The following is a 26,364-nucleotide window of genomic DNA, read 5'->3' as shown; positions in this document are numbered from 1 at the left end:
TGTGGCACAGACCAAGAAGGCCTTTACGAGCGTGGAAGAACTGTTTCTGCCAGCTGCGGTGGATATGTGCCGCAAGATGATTGGGGAAGATGCTGCGAAAAAAACTCTTGACAGTAGCACTTTCAAACGACACAGTAAGTCGCCAGATTTCGGAGATAGCCTCGGACATACACAACCTGGTCCTGGAAAGGATGAAAGGCATCCCGTTCTTTTCAATACAGTTACAATACAATACAGTTTCAATTTAGACGAGTCGACGGACGTCAGTAACGCTTTATTACTGCTGGTTTTTGTGCGTTATCGTTTGAGCGGACATGCTTTTCTGTTAAGAGCTACCAACTCGAACCACTCCCCAGGAATGCTTGTTGCTATTTATGTTGATAATAGATTGCAGCAACAGATTTAAATCATTATTTTAATTATTTTAATCATTATTTGGACCTATTTGAACTTATTTATTTGAACATTATTTGAACCTAGTTGTTTGCATGTCTGAAGCAACACCTGGTCTTGTTTGCATGATTCATCTCTTGTTTTGAGTGCGTGCTATCTTTTAGGTCTATTCTGGTTTTAATTACTTGCTTGTTTGCTGTGCACAAATAGGCCTACTGCAAATAAATTGTTTCAAAACTCTTTTAGATAATTAATTCCTTTTGACTGAAAATGCTCTGTGTGGTTTTACGTTGTTTTCTGGTGCACAATACAATTTTGATATTCTAGAGTTAGATTTTCTTGTATTCATTTCTAGGCTCCCACCTGTAGCAGGTGCTGGTGTTGTTCTTTGTGACACATAAAAATCGCTTAATAATTAGAATGGAATATAGATGAGCTAAAATAAGCGGGGTGTCTGTTGGGCCCACCCTGTTACAAATACGAATAGGTGGGCCTTGGAGTAGAAAAGGTTGAGAACCCCTGCTCTAGTGGTTGTTGTGAAATGTATATAAGGGGTTAATCGCCACTATGGCGCTTGTGGTATATTGGACCGAGCACTCGGTGCTCGATTGTGTTTGACTGTCACTACTACGGAGTTCTGTGATAGTTTGTTCATGCCTGGCAGTTGAGAGATTCGCCCGCCAGTAAATGTTCTAACTTGTGCTGCATCCTCGTCTCCGTGCATTTGTATCTAACAGTGACTTAGATAACCCACGAATAGTATATAACTATAATAGTAATTATACATAGAGCATAAAGCCACTATGGCGTTCTTCTTAGTGCTCCGCTCTGTCCTGGATAGCTATGCTGTAGTTACAGTGTTACAAATAAATAATACTCTGGTTTTTCATAAGTTCTTCCGTATGCCCTTCCAGTTGTCTGCTTAATCAGTTTGAGAACTACACTAGTGTTCTAATACACGACATCAATGACGATGTTTGGACGAACACGCCCACCCAACCAGGAAGCACCGATTTCAGGCGAAACGAAACTACGTGAAAACCTGTGAAGCGTTACACAGCACAAACGAAGAATGGCAGAAGCGGCTCCAAATAACTACGAACTTTGTACATGTCCGATTTGTTTGGATCTTTTTAGGGATCCAGTGACTACTAATTGTGGACACACTTACTGTAAAGGCTGCATTACGAGCTGCTGGGATCGGGAAGATCAGAAGGGAGTCTACAGCTGCCCCCAGTGCAGACAGACGTTCACCCCAAGACCCGTTTTAAACAAAAATAATATTGTTGCTGAACTTGTGGAACAGATCAAGAAGACCAGAATCCAAGTTGCTGCTCCTGTTGCATGTACTGCTGGGCCTGGAAATGTGGAGTGTGACGTCTGCACTGGGACAAAACTCAAAGCTGTGAAGTCCTGTCTGGATTGTCTGTTGTCTTACTGTGAAACTCACTTCAAAGTTCACAATGATGTCAACCCCGGAAGAAAACACTCAGTTATTGATGCCACAGGCCAGCTACAGGAGAGGATCTGCTCCCATCATGAGAAGGTTTTTGAAATATTTTGTCGAACCGATCAGAGTTGTATCTGCTATCTGTGCACGATGTACGAACATAAAGGCCATGACACAGTCTCAGCTGCAGCAGAACGGACAGACAAACAGGTCAGTACTGGAGCTACATGTGTGTCCAACATTTCTATGAGGGCTCTTATATGTACTAACTCTGAATGTAATACTATAACTACAAGAATACTATCTCACCAGTCTTTAAGTCTGTCTGATTCCGCAATGACTTTGCCCGTTAGAGAAAGGAAGAATCAGAAAATGTTTATCAGGTGCAAGGTCCAGTGTTGAGTGAAAACAGTGAAACATTAACCTGTCGGCTCCAAACTGAACACATTCTTACCTTGCAAAATGATGTTCTGTTCTGTTTAATAGATTCTGAGCCATCTTGACATCTTCTGCTGTTTAATACCAGTGCTGCTCTTAAACTTATCTCATGACTTCCTCCTGATTTTCACTTGAAGATAATAGCAGCTGCTTCAATTTGTCATTAAATATCTTGAAAAGATGCAAATGTACTTAGGTGTTAGCTTATGAATGTTCAGTTTTCATGTGTGATGTTTGATCATTATTGTTGTAAACAATCCACCGATAATACGATGAAAAGAAGCTGTTTTTTTTTTTTTTTTTTAACAGAGGCAGTTGGGGCAGACCCAGAGGAGATTCCAGCAGAGAATCCAGGAGAGAGAGAAGGAGCTGCAGAAGCTGAGGAAGGCTGTGAAGACTCTCAAGGTGAGAACTGACCACATAAGACAACAGCTGGCTCAGCAATCGCTTGTTATTGTGTCATCACCGTTATGCTGCCATCTCTACATGATACAGACCATCACAGAAAGACATGGTTTGGCAGGATTTGCCCTTGGTCGTTTGATCAAGAAGAGCCAGTCACACCACGAGTGAGTTTGCTCCTTTACTTACATCTGTGTGTCTCCTGTCCCCCTCCTCTTTGTGTGTCTCCTAACAGAGCTCTGCACAGACAGCAGTGGATGACAGTGAGAGGATCTTCACTGAGATGATCCGCTCCATTGAGAGAAGGCGCTCTGAGGTGAAAGAGCTGATCAGAGATCAGGAGAAGGCTGAGGTGAGTCAGGCTGAAGGACTCCTGAAGCGACTGGAGCAGGAGATTGCTGAGCTGAAGAGGAGAGATGCTGAGCTGGAGCAGCTTTCACACACAGAGGATGACATCCATTTCCTCAAGGTAAGTGTTGATGATGGATTGTTAGTGCACAGAATATTTGAGGGCACTGATTTATGTTCAATATATTCCTAGGTGGAAATTTTTATTCAATTTAGATATTGTTACATTTTCTTCAAGGATCTCTGCATATCCAGATTGATCCTTTTTCATAATAAAGTCTATAGCACTTTGAACAGATACCTTAACCCATGCAGTTTCAGTGTCTGTAAAGAATGTTTTGTATATCACCCAAAACATTTCAACATGATGAAGGCATTTTCATTCTTCAGAAAACTGCTCAAAATCATTATGGCAATTGTTAGTACAGGTTAGGTCACATGGTAGGAAGAACACTGACTGACAGGCGGGGCTTGAGTGATGTCACTACCTGTGGTTCATTGATAAAAGCACATCTGCCCTGACATCATGGCTCACAGTTTGTTTGGAGGCACTTGAGGTGCACAGGTGCCTGCCACTCGGCCTCTTTGGTCAGGCCACATGTAGGTCAAGGCAAACCAGTGGCATTTGGACAACCATTTGTGTTGAATTCATTTGGGATTCATAACATCAACCAAAAAACTTCAACTTAAGGAATCACCACATGGGCTAACCCCACTAGCAGTTAGTCAGCTTGAGAGAGCAGTGCACACACACACACACACACACAAACACACACACACACACACACACACACACACACACACACACACACACCTGAACCTCCTTAGAGCAAGCACAATGGCAACAGGGGCAAGGAAAAATTCCCTGTTAATCAGGAAGGAACCTTAAGCAGAACCACGGCACATAAGGGGGGACCCATCTGCTTGAGGTCGGCCTTTAGGGTACGTTGGGAGGAGGGACACTGCTAACATCATACAAACCCCTAGAGAACGCATCTTAGCTGCCAAGACTGTCCTTCGTAACACAATCATTTGGAAGCCACATCCAGATGCTGCACACACACACATCAAAGGATGATATCCAGGTTAGGCTTAGGCTGCACCCAGATACTCATAATGTTACATTTAGTTCACATCTCCAACTCAAACATTAGAGGATAATATCTAACCTAAGAGACTCGTGTGCTGGGGGGGGGGGGGGCTGTACCATGAATGGGTCTGAATGCCCACGGGTCTCCCGTTTGAATCCGACTCGCGGTCATTTCCCAATCCCTCTCCCAATCCCTCTCCCAATCCCTCTCCCGACCCGCGGTCATTTCCCAATCTCTCTTCCGATCTCTCTCCCAATCCCTTTCCCGACCCGCGGTCATTTCCCAATCCCTCTCCCAATCCCTCTCCCAATCCCTCTCCCGACCCGCGGCCATTTCCCAATCCCTCTCCCAATCCCTCTCCCGACCCGCGGCCATTTCCCAATCCCTCTCCCAATCCCTCTCCCGACCCGCGGTCATTTCCCAATCCCTCTCCCAATCCCTCTCCCAATCCCTCTCCCGACCCGCGGTCATTTCCCAATCCCTCTCCCAATCCCTCTCCCGACCCGCGGTCATTTCCCAATCCCTCTCCCGATCTCTCTCCAGCTTGCTTCCTGTCTCTCTCTACTGTCCTATCTGATTAAAGGCATAAAAGCACAAAAATAAATCTTAAAAAAACTTGTGTGCACTGTAATGGTTGAAGCTTTTAGTTATAGTTAACTAGTTTCCTGATCAACTGTATCAACTGAAGTTACAATCTGTCATTAAATACAGATTGTACATTTAAACTTACTTGTACGTGGATGCTTTATTTTGAGAATGTAGCTTTTCTCTTTGTCTCTTCCTCTCCATCTCTGTCATCTCTTCCTCCTCTCTCTCTTTCTCTCTATCTCGGTGTTTCTTTATTTAGACTTTCCAGTCAGTCAGTGAGACACCTGAGTCTAAAGACTTATCCTGCATCTCTGTGAGGCAAGGCCTCTCTTTTGAGGCTGTGAAGAAATCTGTCTCCTCACTAAAGACACAGCTGGAGAATTTCTGCAAGGAAGAAGTCATGAAGATATCTGCATCAGGTAAATCACATTACTCACATATGTTTACATATAGTTGCTTACTTTACTTTCCCTTTGGATTGTACTGATAAGCTAAATGTGATGGTGAACTTCAGGAACCTGTATTTCTCAATGTCACATATTTGTAACATATCCTTTGTATGTCAGTGAAGCTGAGATACTCTGCAGGTGTCTCCATGTTTACTTGTCTTAAGAGGGTCTTTAAGGTTGAAGAAGCTGGAGACTCATAATGTCCCTCAACAACAGAACACATTTACTGCCATCATAAAAACAGAAGGTTGATGTAATGCTGACATTTCCACCACAGTGTTGTTTCTAATATGATTCTTTCTCTCTCAATAGTGACTGAAGTCCAGGCTGTTTTGCCTCTTGAACCTACAACCAGAGAGGATTTCCTACAATGTGAGTTTGACACAAACACATTTTATACAGTTTACTTTATTCTAAATCACAAGTCAAGTTTCAGTAACAATCACATGGTCCTACATGTTTAAGCAGTTCAACATTTCATTATGGCTGTTATAGTTCATGGGTCGAGGAAAAACATCTTTTCCAGACCATCATGCCTACTATAACTGCTGTTCCACGTGTTTATGTGTGTTTGAGTCTGAGTGCGTATGTGTCTGTGTCTGTGTGTGTCTGGGTGTGTATTTGGTGCATGTGTGTGTGTCTGGGTGTGTATGCGTGTGCGTGTGCGTATGTGTCTGGGTGTGTATGCGTGTGCGTGTGCGTGTGCGTATGTGTGTGTGTCTGGGTGTGTGTCTGGGTGGGTATGCGTGTGTGTGGTTTTGGTGTGTGTCTGTATGTGTGTTTGTGTCTGGGTGTGTGTGCGTGAGTGTGTGTCTGGGTGTGTGTGTGTGAGTGTGTGTCTGGGTGTGTACAGTATGTGTTAGTGTCAGGGTGTGTATGCGTATGTGTCTGTGTGTGTGTGTTTAGGGGTGTATGCTTGTGTGTATGTGTGTGTGTCTGGGTGTGTATGCGTGTGTGTATGCGTATGTGTGTGTGTGTCTGGGTGTGTATGCGTGTGTGTCTGGGTACACAACGTCCTTGAGTATACATGGGAAGTGCAAACACACACACAGACACACAGACACACACACACTCAAATTAACATTTTCTTATCTTGTCACTCAGTGAGATGTTAACCTAAGAGACCTTTGTCCTGTCTTCTCCTCCATCAGACTCCTGTCACTTCACACTGGACCCAAACACAGCATTCAGACACCTCCATCTGTCTGAGGGGAACAGGAGGGTGGAGAAGAGAGATGAGCTCCAGTCATATCCTGATCATCCAGAGAGATTTGATGGGTGGGAGCAGGTGCTGTGTAGAGAGGGTGTGTCTGGACGCTGCTACTGGGAGGTTGAGTGGAGTGGGGAGTGGTGGGTTTATATATCAGTCTCATATAAAAGCATCAGCAGGAAAGGAGGAGGTGAAAAGTGTGTGTTTGGATGGAATGATCAGTCCTGGAGTCTGTTCCTCTCCAGCAGCAGCTCCTCTTTCTGGCACAATAATAAAGACACTGATCTCCCTCTAGTGGCCAGCTCCAGAATAGGAGTGTATGTGGATCACAGGGCAGGAACTCTGGCCTTCTACAGCATCTCTGACACAATGACCCTCCTGCACAGAGTCAAGACCACATTCACTCACACACTCCACCCTGGGTTTAGGCTTAATTGTGTTGGCGCATCAGTGAAGCTGTTGTGACTGAGATGTACAGATGCTGAATCCAGACTACATTCACCCAGCCTCTCTACCCTGGGTTTAGGGTTAGACATTAGATCACCAGTGAAGCTGTTGTGACTCTGGGGTGGAGCGCTGGGGTGACCCCACGTATTGGCAGGTGTACCGCACTGGTATGGTGGTGGTCTGGGAAGAAAACGATGCTCTGCAGATGACATCTGAGGCAAAACTTAAATTGTATTTACAATCCTAAATCGGGATGATGAATAAAATGCAAATAAAGACAGAAAGTATTTTTTGTATTAATTACCTTGATTACAGTTTTTCTTGATAGCTTACACACTATAACTGGGCCTGTTTATTGAAGTTGCATGTGTTTAATCGCATGTACGTGAAAGTGAAACTTATACTACAAACAGACACTAGATGGCAGTGTAGCACATTCTCTGGACCAATGTCAAATTACTAGCCTATATTACAACACTCCCACTTAATTTTACAATGGTATTAAGTCTTTTATGCTAACATACATCACTCAGACATGAACTTAAGGCAATATTCAACTTCACAAATAATGTCAAGATAAACCCTTAACACACACACCAGCAAGTATCTTGTTATTCCTTAACTGTAAAATTAACCTTGCTATTCAGAACACAATTCAACAGCATTAAACAGTACGCCTTTTAAACTGTAGGACAAAGTCCGATCTCTCTTCTGAGATATTCACACTTCTTTCTAGGTACGGGCTTTGTCAGAATATCAGCCTTCATCTCATCTGTTGGACAGTATTTCAGCTGTATTTGTCCATTTTGCACACATTCACGAATGTAATGGTAACGAATGTCTATGTGCTTGGTTCTTGAGTGATCGACTGGATTCTTCGCTATTGCAATGGCTCCTTGGTTGTCCTCATGGATCACAGTTGGTGTAGTGTCCATTCCGAGATCACTCAGAAGTCGTTGAAGCCAGGTACATTCTTGAGCTGCCTGGCTGAGTGCGACGTACTCTGCCTCAGCAGATGAGAGTGCAACTGTTGACTGCTTCTTACTGAGCCAACTCACTGCTCCTCCACCCAGCAGAAAAACATTGCCTGTTGTTGAGTGACGATCATCTTGATCTCCTGCCCAGTCAGCATCTGAGAATCCGATCAACGCTCCAGATTCTGATCTTTCATACTTGAGAACAAGATTCAATGTCCCTTTCAGGTATCGAAGAATTCTGGAGTTGCAACAGGATTGGCATTGTCCATTTTATACTTTCGAAGTATTGCTTCAATGTAATGCTTCTGATGAAGAAACACACAATTCTTCTCATGATCTTGCACAACAGAGATGCCCAGGATGTAGGACAGCTCTCCCATGTCTTTCATCTTGTAACGCTTCTTCAGTGCAACTTTCAGTTCATTCATGCTTTCTTTTGACTCAGTAATCAGAATCAGATCATCTACATACACAGCTAGTATCTCTAACTCCTGTTGAGATCTCACAAACACACAGGGATCTGATGTACTCTGTTTGAAGCCTAGGTCTTTCATGAATTCTGTGAAAGTCTTGTTCCAGCAACGAGGAGATTGCTTCAGTCCATATATGGACTTCTTGAGCTTGCACACTAGATGTTCCTGTCCTGGTTTGACGTAGCCCTCCGGTTGCTCCATGTAACTTTCCTTTTCTAGATGTCCATTCAGGAATGCAGTTACTACATCCATCTGGTGTACGTGTAGATTATTCTGGACAGCAAAGGCAAGTAAGGTACGAATTGAGCTGAAACGTACCACAGGTGAGAAGGTTTCATCATAGTCAGCACCATACTTCTGTGAGTAACCCTTGGCAACGAGTCTGCATTTGTATCTTTCCACTCGTCCATCACTATGATGCTTTACTTTGAACACCCATCTTGATCCTATGGCCTTTCTATCTCTTGGCAAGTCAACTAAATCCCAAGTTTCATTTTCCAGCAGCGACTCATATTCCAGGTCAGCCGCTTCCTGCCATTCCTTTGCATTTGGTGTCATTAATGCCTCTTTGAGTGTGATTGGTTCTGTGACATGACAAACATTGGCATAATGATCAACAGTCACTACATCAGCATACTCATCATATCCGTATCTTGTTGGAGCTTTTCTGATTCTGCTATTCTCTCTCATAGCTTCACTGACAGTAGCCTCGTCAGCTGGTGCTCCCGTCTCTTCCGGTGTCATGATCGTCTCATTGTCTGAACAAGAAATGTCCACTTCCTGTTTCCAGTTGAAGTCTGATTCGTTAAAGACAACATCTCGACGAATTAGAATTCTCCTTTTGTCTTCGTCCCACAGACGATAGCCTTTGGCATTGTTTGCATATCCAACAAAACGAAGTTTCACAGCTTTCTTGTCCAGTTTTCTTCTCTCTATTTCTGGTACATGTGCATAAGCAACACAGCCAAACACTCTCATGTGACTCAGGTCTGGCTTTTTGCCACACCATCTTTGATAGGGCGTACCTTCCTTCAGAACAGATGTGGGTAGCCTGTTCTGTATGTAAGCTGCAGTTGCCACAGCTTCCGCCCAGTAGATCTTTGGCAATTTAGCATGAGCTAACATACTTCTGGCTGCTTCGACTAGTGTCCTATTTTTTCTTTCTGCAACACCATTTTGCTGTGGTGCATATGGTACAGTCATTTCATGGTGAATACCTTGATCCTTCAAGTATCCCTGAAATTCTCTGGATGTGTATTCTCCTCCATTGTCTGTTGTCAATCTAATGAGGTTTCGGCCACACTCATTGGTGAATGTTTTCTCAAACTCCTTGAATTTGCTAAGCACCTCACTCTTTTGTTTCATAAAGTATACTTTGCAGCATCTTGAGTAGTCATCAATGAAAGTTACAAAGTATTTTGATCCACTTACAGATTCAGTCTGCATGGGACCACAGACATCACTATGAACTAGCTGTAGCTTGTGCTTGGTACGAATTTCTCCCACTGGTTTGTATGGTTTTCGAGACAGTTTACCCTCAACACATGCTTCACAGAAGGGTAATTCTTTCTCTGCACAAAAGTCCACACCTTTCGTCAGTTTTTTTCAGTTCTTTCAATTTGGTTGTATGACCCAGTCTCTGATGCCATAGACTGGCAGCTACTGATGCACTTGATGCACCGTGACAGACAGATGAGCTTCCTTCGACATCCAGTTGATAAATCCCATCAGCTCTTTGTGTCCCCATTCCACAAAGATCTCCATCTTTTCCACGTATGTAGCAACGAGACTTATTGAACTTCACTGTATTTCCTTTTCTGACAGCAGCTCCCACTGAGAAAAGATTTCCAGACAACTTGGGAACATACAGCACATCATACATGTTGACAGTTTTTATATCGCTGATTTTGAATGTCATTCTCAATTTTACGTTTCCAAGTCCTAGGGCGTCAACCACCCTGCCATCACCAAGTTTGACTGACTGTGGTTTTGGAAATTCCTGGTAATCTTGTAGAATCTCTCTGTGACATGTCATGTGCTTTGATGCACCAGAGTCTATCAACCACTCAACCTGTTGTGGTATCTCATTCTGATTTTTCTCTTTAGCAACAAAGGCACTCTCAGACGAATTATCTGCATCTTCACACACCATGCTTTTGGCCTTGTGGGTTTTATTTGTCTTTTTCCAACTTTTACAGTCCCGTTTCAGGTGACCTTCCTTTCCGCAATTGTTGCATCGATATGAGCTATATTTGTCTGCTCCCACTGCCTTGGGATTAGCCTGCATTTCTCCATATACTTGTGTTGACATGGCTGATGCACCTCCTGATGCACTAGCACTAGCACCACCATCATTAGCATGCACACGCTTTTGCTCTTCATTTATCAGTGCTTGCTGTACAAACTGCAATGTTAAATTGTCCATTTTTGTCTCTAGTGCAGTGACAATTGTTGCATAGCTTGGTGGCAGGCTACCTAGCAGTGTTACAATCTGATTTTCTTCGGCAATCTGAGTACCTATTGCTCCTAGTTTATCAGTCAGTTCCTTCATTCGTTTCAAATGTTCAGTAATATTTTCTCCATCTTTCATTTCACATCTGAAATATTTCTTCTTAAGGAACGACTTATTAGCAAGAGTGTCTCTTTCAAAGTGTCCTCTTAGCGTGTCCCACGCTTCTTTTGGAGTCTGACAGCTTGTTATTAGGTACAATTGGGGTGTACTTACATTCAGCACTAGCACAGAAAATGCCCTCTCTTTCCGTTTTTGGAATTCTGCTCGAGTCTGTGCATTAGCATCTGCTGCTACGGTATCCGTCTTCATGACCATGCTCCATAGCCCTTTCGCCTTCAGAAAGTGTTCAATCTGAAATTTCCACGTTGCCCAGTTCTCTGGTCCGCTCAGCTTCTCAATAAACAGCTTATCTTCCATTGTGAATCACACAACACTGTTTAAGCAACACAAATTCCGTGTAAAAACAGCCTTTTTAGCGACGCTCTGGGCCCATAACCTATTGAAGTTGCATGTGTTTAATCGCGTGTACGTGAAAGTGAAACTTATACTACAAACAGACACTAGATGGCAGTGTAGCACATTCTCTGGACCAATGTCAAATTACTAGCCTGTATTACAACAGGTATTACATGTGTTTAGATTTGTTTGGTTTATGTAATTTTGTCTTACACTAGCATCTGTTTACCTATCTACCAAGTGGTCCATGGAAAGCATCACAGGATTGAGAGAACTAAGAGGTGCGCCACCGGGTCTGGCAGGACAGCCTCCCTGCCGTGTCTGGCAGTTGAAGTTGAAGTTCATTTTCCACGAAGAACTGATTTTTAGTTGAGAACAATATTAATACAATTTATGAATGGAATTCAATGTTTTAAACACAATATAAAATTTATAAATAGGCATAACAGAGATCATGAAAATAATATCCTCTTGTTCGAACTTTACAGCGTCATCATATTGAGGCGCTCAGTTAAGCTAACGTTCTACTCTGTGGCGATATTAGCGGAAAAATGTAGACGTTTCTCAAGCGAAAGAATGACAGCACTGGTAATGTCATACTACCGTAAACTATTAAAATTCTGCGTAAATACAACCCTGATTATATTAGATTTGGTTTTGTGAATGGAGGTGACGACGTTGAGCCCAGAGCGCAGTGTCGAGTGCGCTTTAACGCTGTCTAATGAGGCACTCAAACCTTCAAATCTGAAGCGACATTTGGAGACGCGACATCCAGCATTCGCTGAAAATCCGGTGGAATATTTCAAAAGAATAGAAAACGGACTTCAAATACACAAGAAGACTATTTCGACATTGGCTAAAGAATCGAAGAGTGTTACTTGGTAAGTTACTTGGTAGCTAGACGTGTGGCACAGACCAAGAAGGCCTTTACGAGCGTGGAGGAACTGTTTCTGCCAGCTGCGGTGGATATGTGCCGCGAGATGATTGGGGAAGATGCTGCGAAAAAACTCTTGGCAGTACCACTTTCAAACGACACAGTAAGTCGCCGGATTTCGGAGATGGCCTCGGACATACACAACCAGGTCCTGGAAAGGATGAAAGGCATCCCCTTCTTTTCAATAAAGTTACAATACAATACTTTGACTTTGACTTTGAATACAATAACGCTTTATTACTGCTGGTTTTTGTGCGTTATCGTTTGAGCGGACATGCTTTTCTGTGGAGAGCTACCAACTCGAACCACTCCCCAGGAATGCTTTGTGCTATTTATGTTGATAATAGATTGCAGCAACAGATTTAAATCATTATTTGAATCATTATTTGGACCTATTTGAACGTATTTATTTGAACATTATTTGAACCTAGTTGTTTGCATGTCTGAAGCAACACCAGGTCTTGTTTGCATGATTCATCTCTTGTTTTGAGTGCGTACTATCTTTTGGGTCTATTCTGGTTTTATTTACTTGCTTGTTTGCTTTGAACAAATAGGCCTACTGCAAATAAATTCCTTTGTTTCAAAACTCTTTTGGATAATTAATCCCTTTTGACTGAAAATGCTCTGTGTGGTTTTATGTTGTTTTCTGGTGCACAATACAATTTTGATATTCTAGAGTTAGATTTTCTTGTATTCATTTCTAGGCTCCCACCTGTAGCAGGTGCTGAGGTTGTTCTTTGTGACACATAACTGTTAAACTATCATTATGGATGACGCTCTTAATGTATTACGGTAATACCATTGGCTGTTATATGTGAGGTATTATGGTTTCTCATATGATATGACATGTATGTCGTTAAGTTCACTATGCTGCACAGAGACGGATGGATATAGCCGGTGCACTTGTAATGAATAAATACTTATAAAGACGCTCCGCTTATTCTTTCACGCCAAGTTAATTCCTGCGCAAGTCAGTTAACTTAACAGGTTATGGGCCCAGAGTTGAAAATAAGCGAGCGTGAATAAGTTTAACGCGACGTATAACGCGATAGCTAGCAGAAGAAGAAGCTAGAAGAATGGCGGGATGGCTAACCGAGCAACAGGAGTTCCAGCACCCCAACTTTTATTCGATGGGTCTGAGGAGAAATTTGACCTTTGGGAAACATGGTTCCTAGGATGCTTACACATTCTGAAGTTAAAGGAGACTATCTTACGAGAACCAGATGAAGCGAGCGATGAATACAGACGGAAGGATGCCGACTGCTATGCCGAGCTGGTAAGGCTAATCAGACACAAGGCTGCTTAGGATGGCAGGAAAGCCCTGCGTATACTCAAAGAACATTATTCAGGGAAGAGCAAGCCACGGATTATAAATATGTACACATCATTAACCAAGCTTCGTATGGCAGACAGCGAGACTGTTACTGACTATTTAATTGGAGCAGAGAACATCATTACAGCATTAAGAGAGGCAGGAGAGACCATGAGTGATGGACTGATCGTAGCCATGACGCTAAGCAGACTACCAGACTCGTTGAAGCCGCTAGCTGTCCATGTGACGCAAAATGAAGATAGCGTTACATTTGCAGACTTCAAAAGAAGACTACGAGTCTATGAGGAATCAGCTAAAATTAAAATGACAGACTCAACTACAGATAATGTGATGAAAACGTATACAAGACAGGGCAGAGGCTACAGCAAGCCACACAGTCACAGAAAAGAAGAAGATGCCAACATTACTTGCTACAAGTGTGTAATAAAGGGACACATGGCGAGAATGTGTTACAGAAAGGTGTGGTGCAATTACTGTAAGAACAACACGCATGCAGAATCACTTTGTAAGAAAAAGGGGGGACAAGATGGCGTCAGAAAAGTTGCAGAGGAGCAAGATGGCGACCAAGACCACTTCTTCAAGGCCAAATATGTTAAGAGTGATAGACCACCAGGTAACGTGAAAATGAAAGGCATCATGGTGGATGCGGGGGCGACTTCCCACATCGTGAATGACATCAACAAGTTCAAGAGCTTCGACAACTCGTTCCAGTCAGAGACCCACTCAGTGGAGTTAGCAGACGGAAGCAAGTGCAGTGGAATAGCACAACAGAGAGGAACGGCGGTGATACATCTTCTAGACAACGCAGGACGGCAACACACAGCGCAGCTACGAGATACGCTCTACATGCCATCGTACCCACATGACATCTTCTCAGTGGCAAGAGGAACAAATGGAGGAGCGACAATCACTTTCAAAAAGGGGGACAGTCGCATGGTCACCAAGGGTGGTAGCAGGTTTGACATCCATGAGGATGGAAATTTGTATTACTTACCAACTGTTGAGAAGGATGTTGATCAATGTAAAGTATGTCATGATATGCAAACGTGGCATGAAATATTGGGTCATTGTAATTATGAAGATGTGAAAAGGTTGCAAGGTGTTGTGAAGGGCATGGAGATTAAGGGAGGTGCAGTAGGGTTGGATCAGTCATGTGATGTGTGTACACAGGGAAAGTTCACCCAGACAAGAAATAGGGAGCCAGGAGATAGGAAGGCAAAGAAGCCCCTAGAACTAGTCCACACCGACTTAGCCGGTCCCATGCGGACACCAAGCATAGAAGGACACAGATATGCACAGTCCTTTACAGACGACTACTCAGGCACTATGCTTGTATACTTCCTAAAATCCAAGAGTGATACAGTGCAGGCTACAGAAAGATTCTTAGCAGACATAGCTCCTTATGGAGAAGTCAAGTGTATCCGTTCAGATAACGGCACTGAGTTTACAAGTCGAGACTTCCAGACACTGTTAACAAAAAATAGGATTAGACATGAGAGGTCTGCGCCTTACTCACCCCACCAAAATGGCACTGGAGAGAGAGGGTGGAGAACACTCTATGATATGAGCAGGGGCGGCTCGTCCATAAGGGCGATTGGGGCGACGCACTGCCTAGGGGAAAAGGAAAAAAAAAAAAAAAAAACTCCTTATGTATAAACGCAATATCCTTGTAAGTCGCGTAAATGACACGTAAATTTAAATGTAATAATTTTTTTTCTGTCGGATTCTACCACTAGACCGTCTGATCTGCCTCTGTATGTCGTTGTCGAATCAGGTAACAGTCGTTCAGTCAGCCTAAAGTCGTGCTTCAAATGGCCCCACCCCTTCTGGGGCGATTTGGGGCGAAATGAAAATCGCCCCAGACCTCTCCCATTGACTTCCATGTTAAATCCATTTTTTTCACAAAACAGAGCTCTCAATGCATTCTCTATGGCTTCCGGGAGGGCTCGCCCCTCCTGGTCTTCTCATAAGTAGTGGACGTAAAAGCCTATACGAACGTCATACAGCTTCGACGGAGGCATATTCTGTCAAGATGGCTGCCCTGTCCAGTGCAATAACTCCATTCGCTCTTTGACAGAAACTCCTTTTTAGTCGGCGTACTAATGAAGATAAATTGACAACAAAACAATTAGGACTTCCTAGACCAAATGTATCCATTCAACAGGTTTCTACAAAGGGAGGGAAATCCTACATCCAAGAATTGGAACGAAAGAAAATCGCGCGGCTAATGCGGTCTGTATTTCATATACCACTGTCACTTTTCATAGGTTTTACAGTGTGTTTCACAGTTCGCTTCTTGCACTAACACTGAATCATTTTTTATGTGATGACTTATTTTGCTTTTGTAAGCCAATACTTTCAAGATCAGTCAATAAATATTGTTGTTTTTGATTTATGTTACCCCTTCTTTATGATGTTACTGGACATATCATGTGTCCTGTTAAGCTATGTTACATCATACAACATTTGAGACACGTGGATAATGAAAAAGTGGGATAATTTAATGTGGAGCCACATCATGTTTGCTTATGAAGGCTCCTGGATGCAACTTTCTTCCATAGCTTTCCACCTGTAACTTGCTACTCTAGCTATGTAGCAAGAGGGGACATATTACTGTTGTGTGCTGCCAATAGTGGACAAAAAGGTATTGCTGTATGAGTTAATCAGCTAACTTAATGTACTTACTGAATGGGTCGCCTTAATCATTATAAAAAAAAATTGCCCCCCTGAGAATTTTTTCAGGAGCCGCCACTGTATATGAGCAGATGCCTACTGATAGAAAGCGGGTTACCAGATAAGCTATGGAACTACGCTGTACAGACCTCAGCTTATGTGAGAAACAGATGCTACAGCAGGCTTACAAAGAAAACGCCATACGAGCTATTCACAGGCAAGGTACCAAACATATCCAAATTGCAAAAATTCGGATCGATGTGTTTTGCCTACAAGCAAGAGAAAAGCAAATTGGACTCCAGATGTGAGCAAGGTGTTTTCATAGGCTATGATAAAAACAGCCCAGCCTCTCTAGTATACTATCGCAGAGAGGGTCCTAAAGCACAGGTTGGTGAAATTCAACACTAAAACAACCAAAGAAAGGGAAACACAAACATCTGAGTCACACACAGAATACGGGGATGTACACTTTACTGTTGACAACAGTGAAGAGAATGTTGTTGATGAGAATGTGGGAAATGTACCAGGTCAGGGTGTTCAAAGTGGTGCGTGCTAGTGGGACTTCACCTGAAAAGACTGAGTACACACAGCCAGGTGAGGCCACAGAGACTGTGATCAGAAGGTACCCACCGAGAACCAAACAGAGACCAGCTCATCTACAGGATTTTGAGACAGATGACAAACTGCACACATGCATGGACTCTTGCTACAGAGCAGTGTGTGACATACCTCAAAACTACCAGGACGCCATTGCATCAAGCAAAGCAAGGCAGTGGACGAATGCCATGAGAGAGGAGATGCAATCTCTGGAGGAGAATGAGACTTTCAGCCTTACTCACTTGCCACCAGGCAAACAGACAGTGGGGGGCAGATGGGTTTATGCACTTAAGACAGAAATTGATGGATCTGACAAATACAAAGCGAGATTCGTAGCAAAAGGCTACAGTCAGAAACCAGGCACTGACTACGAGGAGACCTTCTCACCCACAGCTGATATGACAAGTGTGAGAGTGGTCATGCAAAAGGCTGTACAAGATAACCTAGTCCTACACCAGATGGACGTTAAAACAGCTTATTTGCATGCCCCAATTGATCGTGAGATTTATATGGAGCAACCTGAGGGTTGTAAGAAAAAGTCTGAAACAGGCGAAAAACTAGTGTGTAAATTACAAAAATCTCTCTATGTTCTAAAACAGTCAGGGAGGAATTGGAATGCTACGTTGCATACTTGTTTAATTGAGAATGATTTTGTACAGAACCCAGCTGATAACCTGTGTGTATACGAAAGAAAAGCACAACGAGAAAGTAATCCTAATCATATGGGTTGATGATCTGATCATAGCAGCTAGCAATGAGAATGTTCTGAAACATGTTAAGGGAATGGTCACTGAAAGGTTCAAAATGAAAGACTTGGGAAAGCTGAGATATTTCTTGGGCATAGATTTCGAACGAACAGATGGTGTAGTCAAAATGTCACAGGAGAGATATGGGAGCAAAATTCTAGATCGATTCGGAATGCAGGATTGCAAACCTAGAGAAACTTGAATACACAGAAGCTGCAAAAAAAAGAAAGTACAGGGAGGCAGTAGGAAGTTTAATTTACTTGTCCACATGTACCCGACCAGACATAACTTTTGTGGTCAGTAAACTCTCCCAGCACTTTGCTGAACCAACAGTAGAACACTGGAACACATTAAAACAGGTGTTCAGGTACCTCAAAGGTACAACAGAACAAGGATTATGTTTCAGGAGAAATGACACAGAAAAACTAGGCCTAAGAGTCTACAGTGATGCTGACTGGGCATCAGATCCAGCGGATAGGCGTAGTACATCAGGATATTGTGTCAGTCTAAATGAGGAAAGCGCTTTGATATCCTGGAAAACAAGAAAACAACCAACAGTAGCTTTATCCACCTGTGAGGCTGAGTACATGTCCTTAGCATCAGCCATACAGGAATGCATCTACTTAGAACAGCTAATCAGGGGTGTAGACACATACCAATACGCACAAACAAAGGTGTATGAAGACAACCAAGGTGCCATAGCACTAGCCAAAAATCCAGTCAATAGACAACGGTGCAAGCACATTGACATTAAGTATCATTTTATTAGGGAAAATGTGAACAATGGAAAGTTTATTTTGGAATATTGTCCTACTGAGCAAATGATTGCTGATGTCCTGACAAAGCCACCTACAAAGCTAAAGTTACAAAGATTTGCAAGAAACATGTTTGGTACTTAAGAGTGCACTTTTTAAGATAACAAGGTTATCACATTCTGTTACTTTTGTTTTCATGCAACCTAATGAGATAAGAGCGAGTGGGGGTGTTAAACTATCATTATGGATGACGCTCTTAATGTATTACGGTAATACCATTGGCTGTTATATGTGAGGTATTACGGTTTCTCATATGATATGACATGTATGTCGTTAAGTTCCCTATGCTGCACAGAGACGGATGGATATAGCCGGTGCACTTGTAATGAATAAATAATTATAAAGACGCTCCGCTTATTCTTTCACGCCAAGTTAATTCCTGCGCAAGTCAGTTAACTTAACGCCCACCCAACCAGGAAGTTGTTTCAAAAGTTACGCACCGATTTCAGGCGAAACGAAACTACATGAAAACCTGTGAAGCGTTACACAGCACAAACGAAGAATGGCAGAAGCGGCTCCAAATAACTACGAACTTTGTACATGTCCGATTTGTTTGGATCTTTTTAGGGATCCAGTGACTACTAATTGTGGACACAGTTACTGTAAAGGCTGCATTAAGGACTGCTGGGATCGGGAAGATCAGAAGGGAGTCTACAGCTGCCCCCAGTGCAGACAGACGTTCACCCCAAGACCCGTTTTGAACAAAAATACTATTGTTGCTGAACTTGTGGAACAGATCAAGAAGACCAGAATCCAAGCTGATGTTCCTGTTCCATGTACTGCTGGAAATGGAGATGTGGAGTGTGACGTCTGCACTGGGACAAAACTCAAAGCTGTGAAGTCCTGCCTGGAATGTCTGGTGTCATACTGTGAAACTCACTACAAAGTTCACAATGACATACACCCTGGGCGAAAACATAAGGTGGTTGATGCCACAGGCCAGCTACAGGAGAGGATCTGCACCCAACATGAGAAGCCTCTGGAGATATTTTGTCGTACGGACCAAAGTTGTGTTTGTTTGCTCTGTCTGGTGGATGAACACAAAGGCCATGACACTGTGTCAGCCACTGCAGGGAGGAGAGAGAAACAGGTAAGGACAGGAGTTCTCTTGGTGATAGATTGGACTCGTGTGGTAGGACATGGCTATTGGGTTTCCAACTGGAAGACAGGCTATATATAGACAGGCTATCTTTAGGTCCATGATAGAGTGAGGCAGAGAGAGAATAACGATGACATAAAAACACACCTGTCTAATGAAGTTGTAAAACCAGATGGTTAACTTCAGACTGTCAGTATTCTCATGCAGAAATGAAAACACATAGCCTAATTCAATTTAAGAGCTATATAATTTTAAAAACTGAAATCAGACAGAGAATCTCCTGTCACATATTAACTGTATCTAAATAACAAATACACATACAAAGCCTAAATTACCATTTAATGTGTTATGTTTGTTGGCATTTTGTAATACTTCTCTTATTTAACAGTAATTTATATTAAAATGGGCACATCATGCTTTCTGCCTGCAATATTGCTGCCCAGTCCTCTCAGATGAGCCCAGTGATTAGGGTGCTGAAATGGCATTTTATAGGGTCCTGGGTGGTTGACACTATGACTGAATGACATTACATGGTTATCAACTGCCTAGAGGTCACGGGTCACTCAGTGAGGGTATAGTTGCAGTAAGTTTATCAACTCCACAAGAGAAACTATAAATATTAATAAATAAAGATTGATTGCATGTAAAGTCAGTAAATCAGTGTTCCTCCTGGTTCTCTCTTTTTTGCTCCGCAAAGACAAGACTTATTTTGTGTTTTTCTCAAACCTTGCAATGAAACGGCATCTCACCAATAAGCTATTCAGCACTACAGATCTCCTCTCAGTCAGGGTCAGTAGCTTAAACAGCTTGTTCCTTAATAACAATTTTATGATGCCACCATAACTGTTTGTTGTGGATGTGATGTATTCCTTCAACATAGACACACTTGGGGAAGACCCAGAGTAAAATCCAGCAGAGAATCCAGGAGAGAGAGAAGGAGCTGCAGGACCTGAGGAAGGCTGTGGAGACTCTCAAGGTGAGTACTGACCAGAGGAGAGGAGGACAACAGCTGGCTGCTGGAGGAGCCATTTCAGGCTCAATCAGGGCTCTCCTCCAGTCAGCCAGTCAGGAGTCTGTAATGCTGAGCCACTTCCCAACTCCTCTGAGCCACACTGTGGGTACCAGGCTGTGTGGAGGAGCTGAGTGAGTGGGCTGCTTTAGATGGACCCCTCCTCTTTGTGTGTCTCCTAACAGAGCTCTGCACAGACAGCAGTGGAGGACAGTGAGAGGATCTTCACTGAGATGATCCGCTCCATTGAGAGAAGGTGCTCTGAGGTGAAAGAGCTGATCAGAGATCAGGAGAAGGCTGAGGTGAGTCGGGCTGAAGGACTCCTGAAGCGACTGGAGCAGGAAATTGCTGAGCTGAAGAGGAGAGATGCTGAGCTGGAGCAGCTTTCACACACAGAGGATGACATCCATTTCCTCAAGGTAAGTGTCGATGATTGGAGTGGAAATTTTAATTCAATTTAGGTATTGTTGAAGTTTCCAGAAAGAAGCTTGTTGTTCTTATTATAACACAGTCAACAGCACTTTGAACAGATAGCTTACCCCATGCAGTTACCGTGTGTAAAGACATTTTTTGTAGTTATCACTCAAAACATTTTAGCGTGATGAAGACATTTTCTTCAGAAAACTGCTCAAAATCATTATGGCAATTGTTAGTACAGGTTAGGTCACATGGTAGGAAGAACACTGACTGACTGACAGGCGGGGCTTGAGTGATGTCACTACCTGTGGTTAATTGATAAAAGCACATCTGCCCTGACATCATGGCTCACAGTTTGTTTGGAGGCACTTGAGGTGCACAGGTGCCTGCCACTCTGCCTCTTTGGTCAGGCCACATGTAGGTCAAGGCAAACCAGTGGCATTTGAACAACCATTTGTGTTGAATTCATTTGGGATTCATAACATCAACAAACAAACTTGAATTAAAGGAATCACCACATGGGCTGACCTTTGCTTGGCAGGGAGTGCTCTCACACACACACACACACACACACACACACACACACACACACACACACACACACACACACATAAACACACACGCACACATAAACACACACCCACACTTTCTCTCACACACACACACACACCTACACACACACCTACACACTCAAACACACACGCACACACACACACACAGACAAACTCAAACACACTCACACACACTCACACACTCACAGACACACTCGAACACACACACACACACACACACACACACACACCTACACACTCAAACACACACACACACACACACACACACTCACACACACTCACAGACACACTCGAACACACACACACACACACACACACAAACACTTAAACACACACACACACATAAACACACACACACACACACACAAACACACTCTCTCTCACACACACACACACACACACACACATACATTCACACACACATATAAACACACACACACACAAACACACATAAACACACACAAACACACTCTCTCTCACACACACACACACACACACACATACATCCACACACACACACACACACACACACACACACACACACACAAACATATAAAGACACACACACACCCCCCACACACTCTCTCTCACACACACACACACCTACGTACTCAAACACACACACACACACACACAGACACACACACACACACAAACACACCTACACACTCAAACACACACACACACGCACACACTCACACACACTCACAGACACATTCGAACACATGCCACATGCCAGTTAAGATTTAACTCCCTCTCACCGCGTTGAATGCTGACTGAATTGCGCAAATAAATCGTTTCAACTCGATTATATGAGTTTGGAGATCGTTTGACCCAAAAATTGAAATCGCGATCAAAATTCGATTAATTGCACAGCCCTAATGTAGGTATAGTGTGTAGTACGCAGGTGAGGCTTTGCTTTAGTTTACTTTGTGAGGAGGGACACTGCTAACATCAGACTAACCCCCTAGACAACGCATCTTAGCTGCCAAGACTGTCCTTCGTAACACAATCATTTGGAAGCCACATCCAGATGCTGCACACACACATCAAAGGATGATATCCAGGTTAGGCTTAGGCTGCACTCAGATACTCATAATGTTACATTTAGCTCAATTCAATTCAATTCAATTCAATTCAATTCAGTTAAATTCAGTCAGTTCAGAGTTCACATCTCAATGTCAAACATCAGAGGATAATATGTAACTTAAGAGTCTTGTGTGCACTGTAATGGTTGAAGCTTTTAGTTACAGTTAACGAAACAGTTTCCACATCAACTGTTTCAACTTAATTTACTGTACTTGTCATGAAATTCAGATTGTACATTTAAACTTACAACTTACTTATACGTGGATCCTTTATTTTGATAACGTAGCTATTCTCTCTCTCTCTCTCTCTCTCTCCTTTTCTCTATCTCTGTCATCTCTTCCTCCTCTCTCTCTTTCTCTCTATCTCTGTGTTTCTTTATTTAGACTTTCCAGTCAGTCAGTGAGACACCTGAGTCTAAAGACTTATCTTGCATCTCTGTGAACCAAGGCCTCTCTTTTGAGGCTGTGAAGATATCTGTCTCCTCACTAAAGACACAGCTGGAGAATGTCTGCAAGAAGGAAGTCATGAAGATATCTGCATCAGGTTAATCACATTACTCACATATGTTTACATATAGTTACTTACTATACTTCCCCTCGGGATTGTACTGATAAGCTAAATGTCATGGTGAACTTCAGGAACCTGTATTTCTCAATGTCACATATTTGTAACATATCCTTTGTATGTCAGTGAAGCTGAGATACTCTGCAGGTGTCTCCATGTTTACTTGTACACACACACACACACACACACACACAAATGAAAACAAACATCCATGCAAATATGTACAGAATCTCACACAGTACAAATGCATGATGTAAGAATTTCTGCAAGGAGGAAGTCATGAAGATATCTGCATCAGGTTAATCACATTACTGACATACAGTATGTTTACATGTAATGACTTACTATACTTTCCCTCTGGAATATACTAATAAGCTAAATGTGACGGTGAGCTTCAGGAACCTGTATTTCTCAATGTCACATATTTGTAACATATCCTTTGAATGTCAGTGAAGCTGAGATACTCTGCAGGTGTCTCCATGTTTACTTGTCTTTAAGAGGGTCTTTAAGGTTGAAGAAGCCGGAGACTCATAATGTCCCTCAACAACAGAACACAAATTCACTGCCATCATAAAAACAGAAGGTTGATGTAATATTGACATTTCCAGCAGTCAGTGTTGTTTCTAATATGATTATTTCTCTCTCAATAGTGACTGAAGTCCAGGCTGTTTTGCCTCTTGAACCTACAACCAGAAAGGATTTCCTACAATGTGAGTTTGACGGTTTACTTTATTCCAAATCACAAGTCGTTTCAGTAGCAGTCACATGGTCCTACATGTTTAAGCAGTTCAACATTTCATTATGGCTGTTATATTTCATGGGTAGAGGAGACAGTGTCTTTTCCAGTGTCTTTTTCCGTTCTCTTAAAATGGCGTTCTAAACGGAAGTGCGGGAGGAAATGTAACGAATGTGCCACCCCCCTCACATCAATCACACACACTTAATTTAAACTCAGTTCTCCTCATCAGCACACACACACACACGCACACACACACACACACACACACTCACACACTCACACACTCACACACAAACACACACACACACACACACACTTCATTTAAACTCAGTTCTACTCATGTCTCCCATTGGTATAGAATGGGGGTTGCAGGCACGGATTCTACATGTCTCCTGTCAGCATAGTTGACTCCTGCACAATCCCTGCAAGGCGTTTTAGGTCTTGGCCAAAGACCAGGCCAGACACACTCTTCTGCGTGCATCTCTCAGGCACATTTGGAACATGAAGTCATGAACTGCCAAAAACTAGGACAATAAACTGGCATTGATATCCAGCTGATATAAAATATGCACTTGTCCTATGTATAATAATAATAATAATAATACATTTTATTTCACAGCGCCTTTCATGTCACTCAAGGACGCTTTACAATTTAAAACAGGAGCAAACAAATAACAAAACAATTAAAATTAAAAGTGCAAATAAAAACAGCATGGCAACTACAGTGAGAATGCAATCCTGAAAAGGTGGGTTTTGAGAGAGGATTTGAACTGAGGGAGGGAGTCAATGTTCGGATGTCAGGTGGGAGTGAGTTCCAGAGTTTGGGAGCAGAGCGGCTGAAAGCTCTGCTCCCATGGTGTAAGCCGGGCAGAGGGGACAGTTAGGTGATGGAAGAGGAGGATCTGAGGGAGCGGGTGGAGGTGGCAGTGTGAAGGAGGTCAGACAGGTAAGGAGGGGCAAGGTTGTGGATGGCTTTAAAAGTATGAAGAAGAATTTTAAAGTTGATACGGAAGTGAATTGGAAGCCAGTGGAGTTGCTGTAGGATGGGGGTGATGTGGTGGAAAGAGGGGGTGTATGTGGGATCTGTAAAGCTACCAGATCAACAAGTCACACAAACACACACACACACACACACACACACACACACACACACACACACAAATGTAGACAAACAGCCATGCAAACATGTACAGAATCTCACACAACAACACAAATGCATGAGAGTGTGGTTGGGGTGAGTAGGTGTAGACTGAGGGATTCTACAAGTAGATCAGGTGGAGAGACTACAGCAGCATCCCACAGCAAAGATAGTCTAGACTAGGAGAGGAAGAAAGAGACATTTGTTTTTCTCTTTCTCTCTCCCCCTCTCTCTGTCTCTGTGTCTCACACACACCCATACACACAATCACACCTACAGACCTTCAACATACAAAGACACTGGAACACTTTCACACTCATATATACAAAGGACTCATCTCACACAAAAGGAATGAAATGAAACAAACCCAAATATTTACACACACTCAACATCATTCAATCATGCAAAGGACTCCCTTCAGACAAACATACACACACACACACACACACACACACACACACACACACACACACACACACACACACACACACACACTCAGACATAACCATGCTCACTTTTGAACTTTTGAATACAGACACTCACACATGTACACCTGCACAGAATCACACACACATAAACAAATCTCACCCCACACGCAAAGAATCATATAAAATAACAACCACAACCCCCCCCCCCCCCCACCCCCCCCCCCACCCCCACACACACACACCTAACACATATAAATACCTAAGTTTGTCCTGTCTTCTCCTCCATCAGACTCCTGTCACTTCACACTGGATCCAAACACAGCACACAGAACCCTCCATCTGTCTGAGGGGAACAGGAGGGTGGAGTGGAGAGATGAGGTCCAGTCATATCCTGATCATCCAGAGAGATTTGATTATTATCATCAGGTGCTGTGTAGAGAGGATGTGTCTGGACGCTGCTACTGGGAGATTGAGTGGAGTGGGGAGTGTGTTTGTATATCAGTCTCATATAAAAGCATCAGCAGGAGAGGAGGGGTTTATGAGTGTGGGTTTGGATTTAATGATCAGTCCTGGAGTCTGGGCCTCACCAGCAGCGGCTCCTTTTTCTATCACAATGGTAAAGTGACTAAACTCCCTCTAGTGGCCAGCTCCAGAATAGGAGTGTATGTGGATCACATGGCAGGAACTCTGGCCTTCTACAGCATCTCTGACACAATGACCCTCCTGCACAGAGTCCAGACCACATTCACTCACACACTCCACCCTGGGTTTTATATCCTAGGTCCCAGATCATCAGTGAAGCTGCTGTGACTGACATATCTAGATGCTGTTATTACCTACATCTCACACATCACATCATTTAACACATCACTCACACGTAAGGATCTAGCAGCTGGGCCTGAGAATCTCTGATCTTGGGGACAACAACCGACTGAAGCCATTCCCCCATCTCTGGACCCCAGCTATTACAATATCTG

At 43.0% G+C, this 26,364-nt stretch overlaps 2 protein-coding genes across 2 annotated transcripts in view; both read left to right on the top strand.

The window, feature by feature from the left end:
- The first annotated feature begins 1,296 nt into the window (after positions 1–1,296).
- Positions 1,297–7,109, top strand: LOC116221186 (tripartite motif-containing protein 16-like). The gene is made up of 6 exons (XM_031571126.2): positions 1,297–2,053; positions 2,591–2,686; positions 2,919–3,152; positions 4,970–5,129; positions 5,472–5,531; positions 6,311–7,109. The coding sequence occupies exons 1-6, from the start codon at positions 1,466–1,468 to the stop codon at positions 6,832–6,834; spliced, it is 1,662 nt and encodes a 553-aa protein (XP_031426986.1). The 5' UTR covers positions 1,297–1,465; the 3' UTR covers positions 6,835–7,109.
- An 11,349-nt stretch (positions 7,110–18,458) lies between these two features.
- The window catches only part of LOC116221179 (tripartite motif-containing protein 16-like), an 8,241-nt gene continuing 335 nt past the window's right edge, over positions 18,459–26,364 (top strand). Inside the window, exons 1-6 of the mRNA XM_031571114.1 lie at positions 18,459–19,422; positions 20,312–20,407; positions 20,626–20,859; positions 22,902–23,061; positions 23,733–23,792; positions 25,677–26,364. The exon at positions 25,677–26,364 is cut by the window's right edge and continues 335 nt beyond it. Of these exons, the coding sequence (XP_031426974.1) occupies positions 18,835–19,422; positions 20,312–20,407; positions 20,626–20,859; positions 22,902–23,061; positions 23,733–23,792; positions 25,677–26,197 (1,659 nt within the window). The 5' untranslated portion in view covers positions 18,459–18,834 and the 3' untranslated portion in view covers positions 26,198–26,364. The remainder of the gene's footprint in view (positions 19,423–20,311; positions 20,408–20,625; positions 20,860–22,901; positions 23,062–23,732; positions 23,793–25,676) is intronic.

Source organism: Clupea harengus, chromosome 7 (genome assembly GCF_900700415.2).
Source record: "Clupea harengus chromosome 7, Ch_v2.0.2, whole genome shotgun sequence".
NCBI classification, from domain to species: domain Eukaryota; kingdom Metazoa; phylum Chordata; class Actinopteri; order Clupeiformes; family Clupeidae; genus Clupea; species Clupea harengus.
The sequence above is the reverse complement of the archived record's forward strand: the minus strand, read 5'-3'. Positions and strand labels throughout refer to the sequence as shown.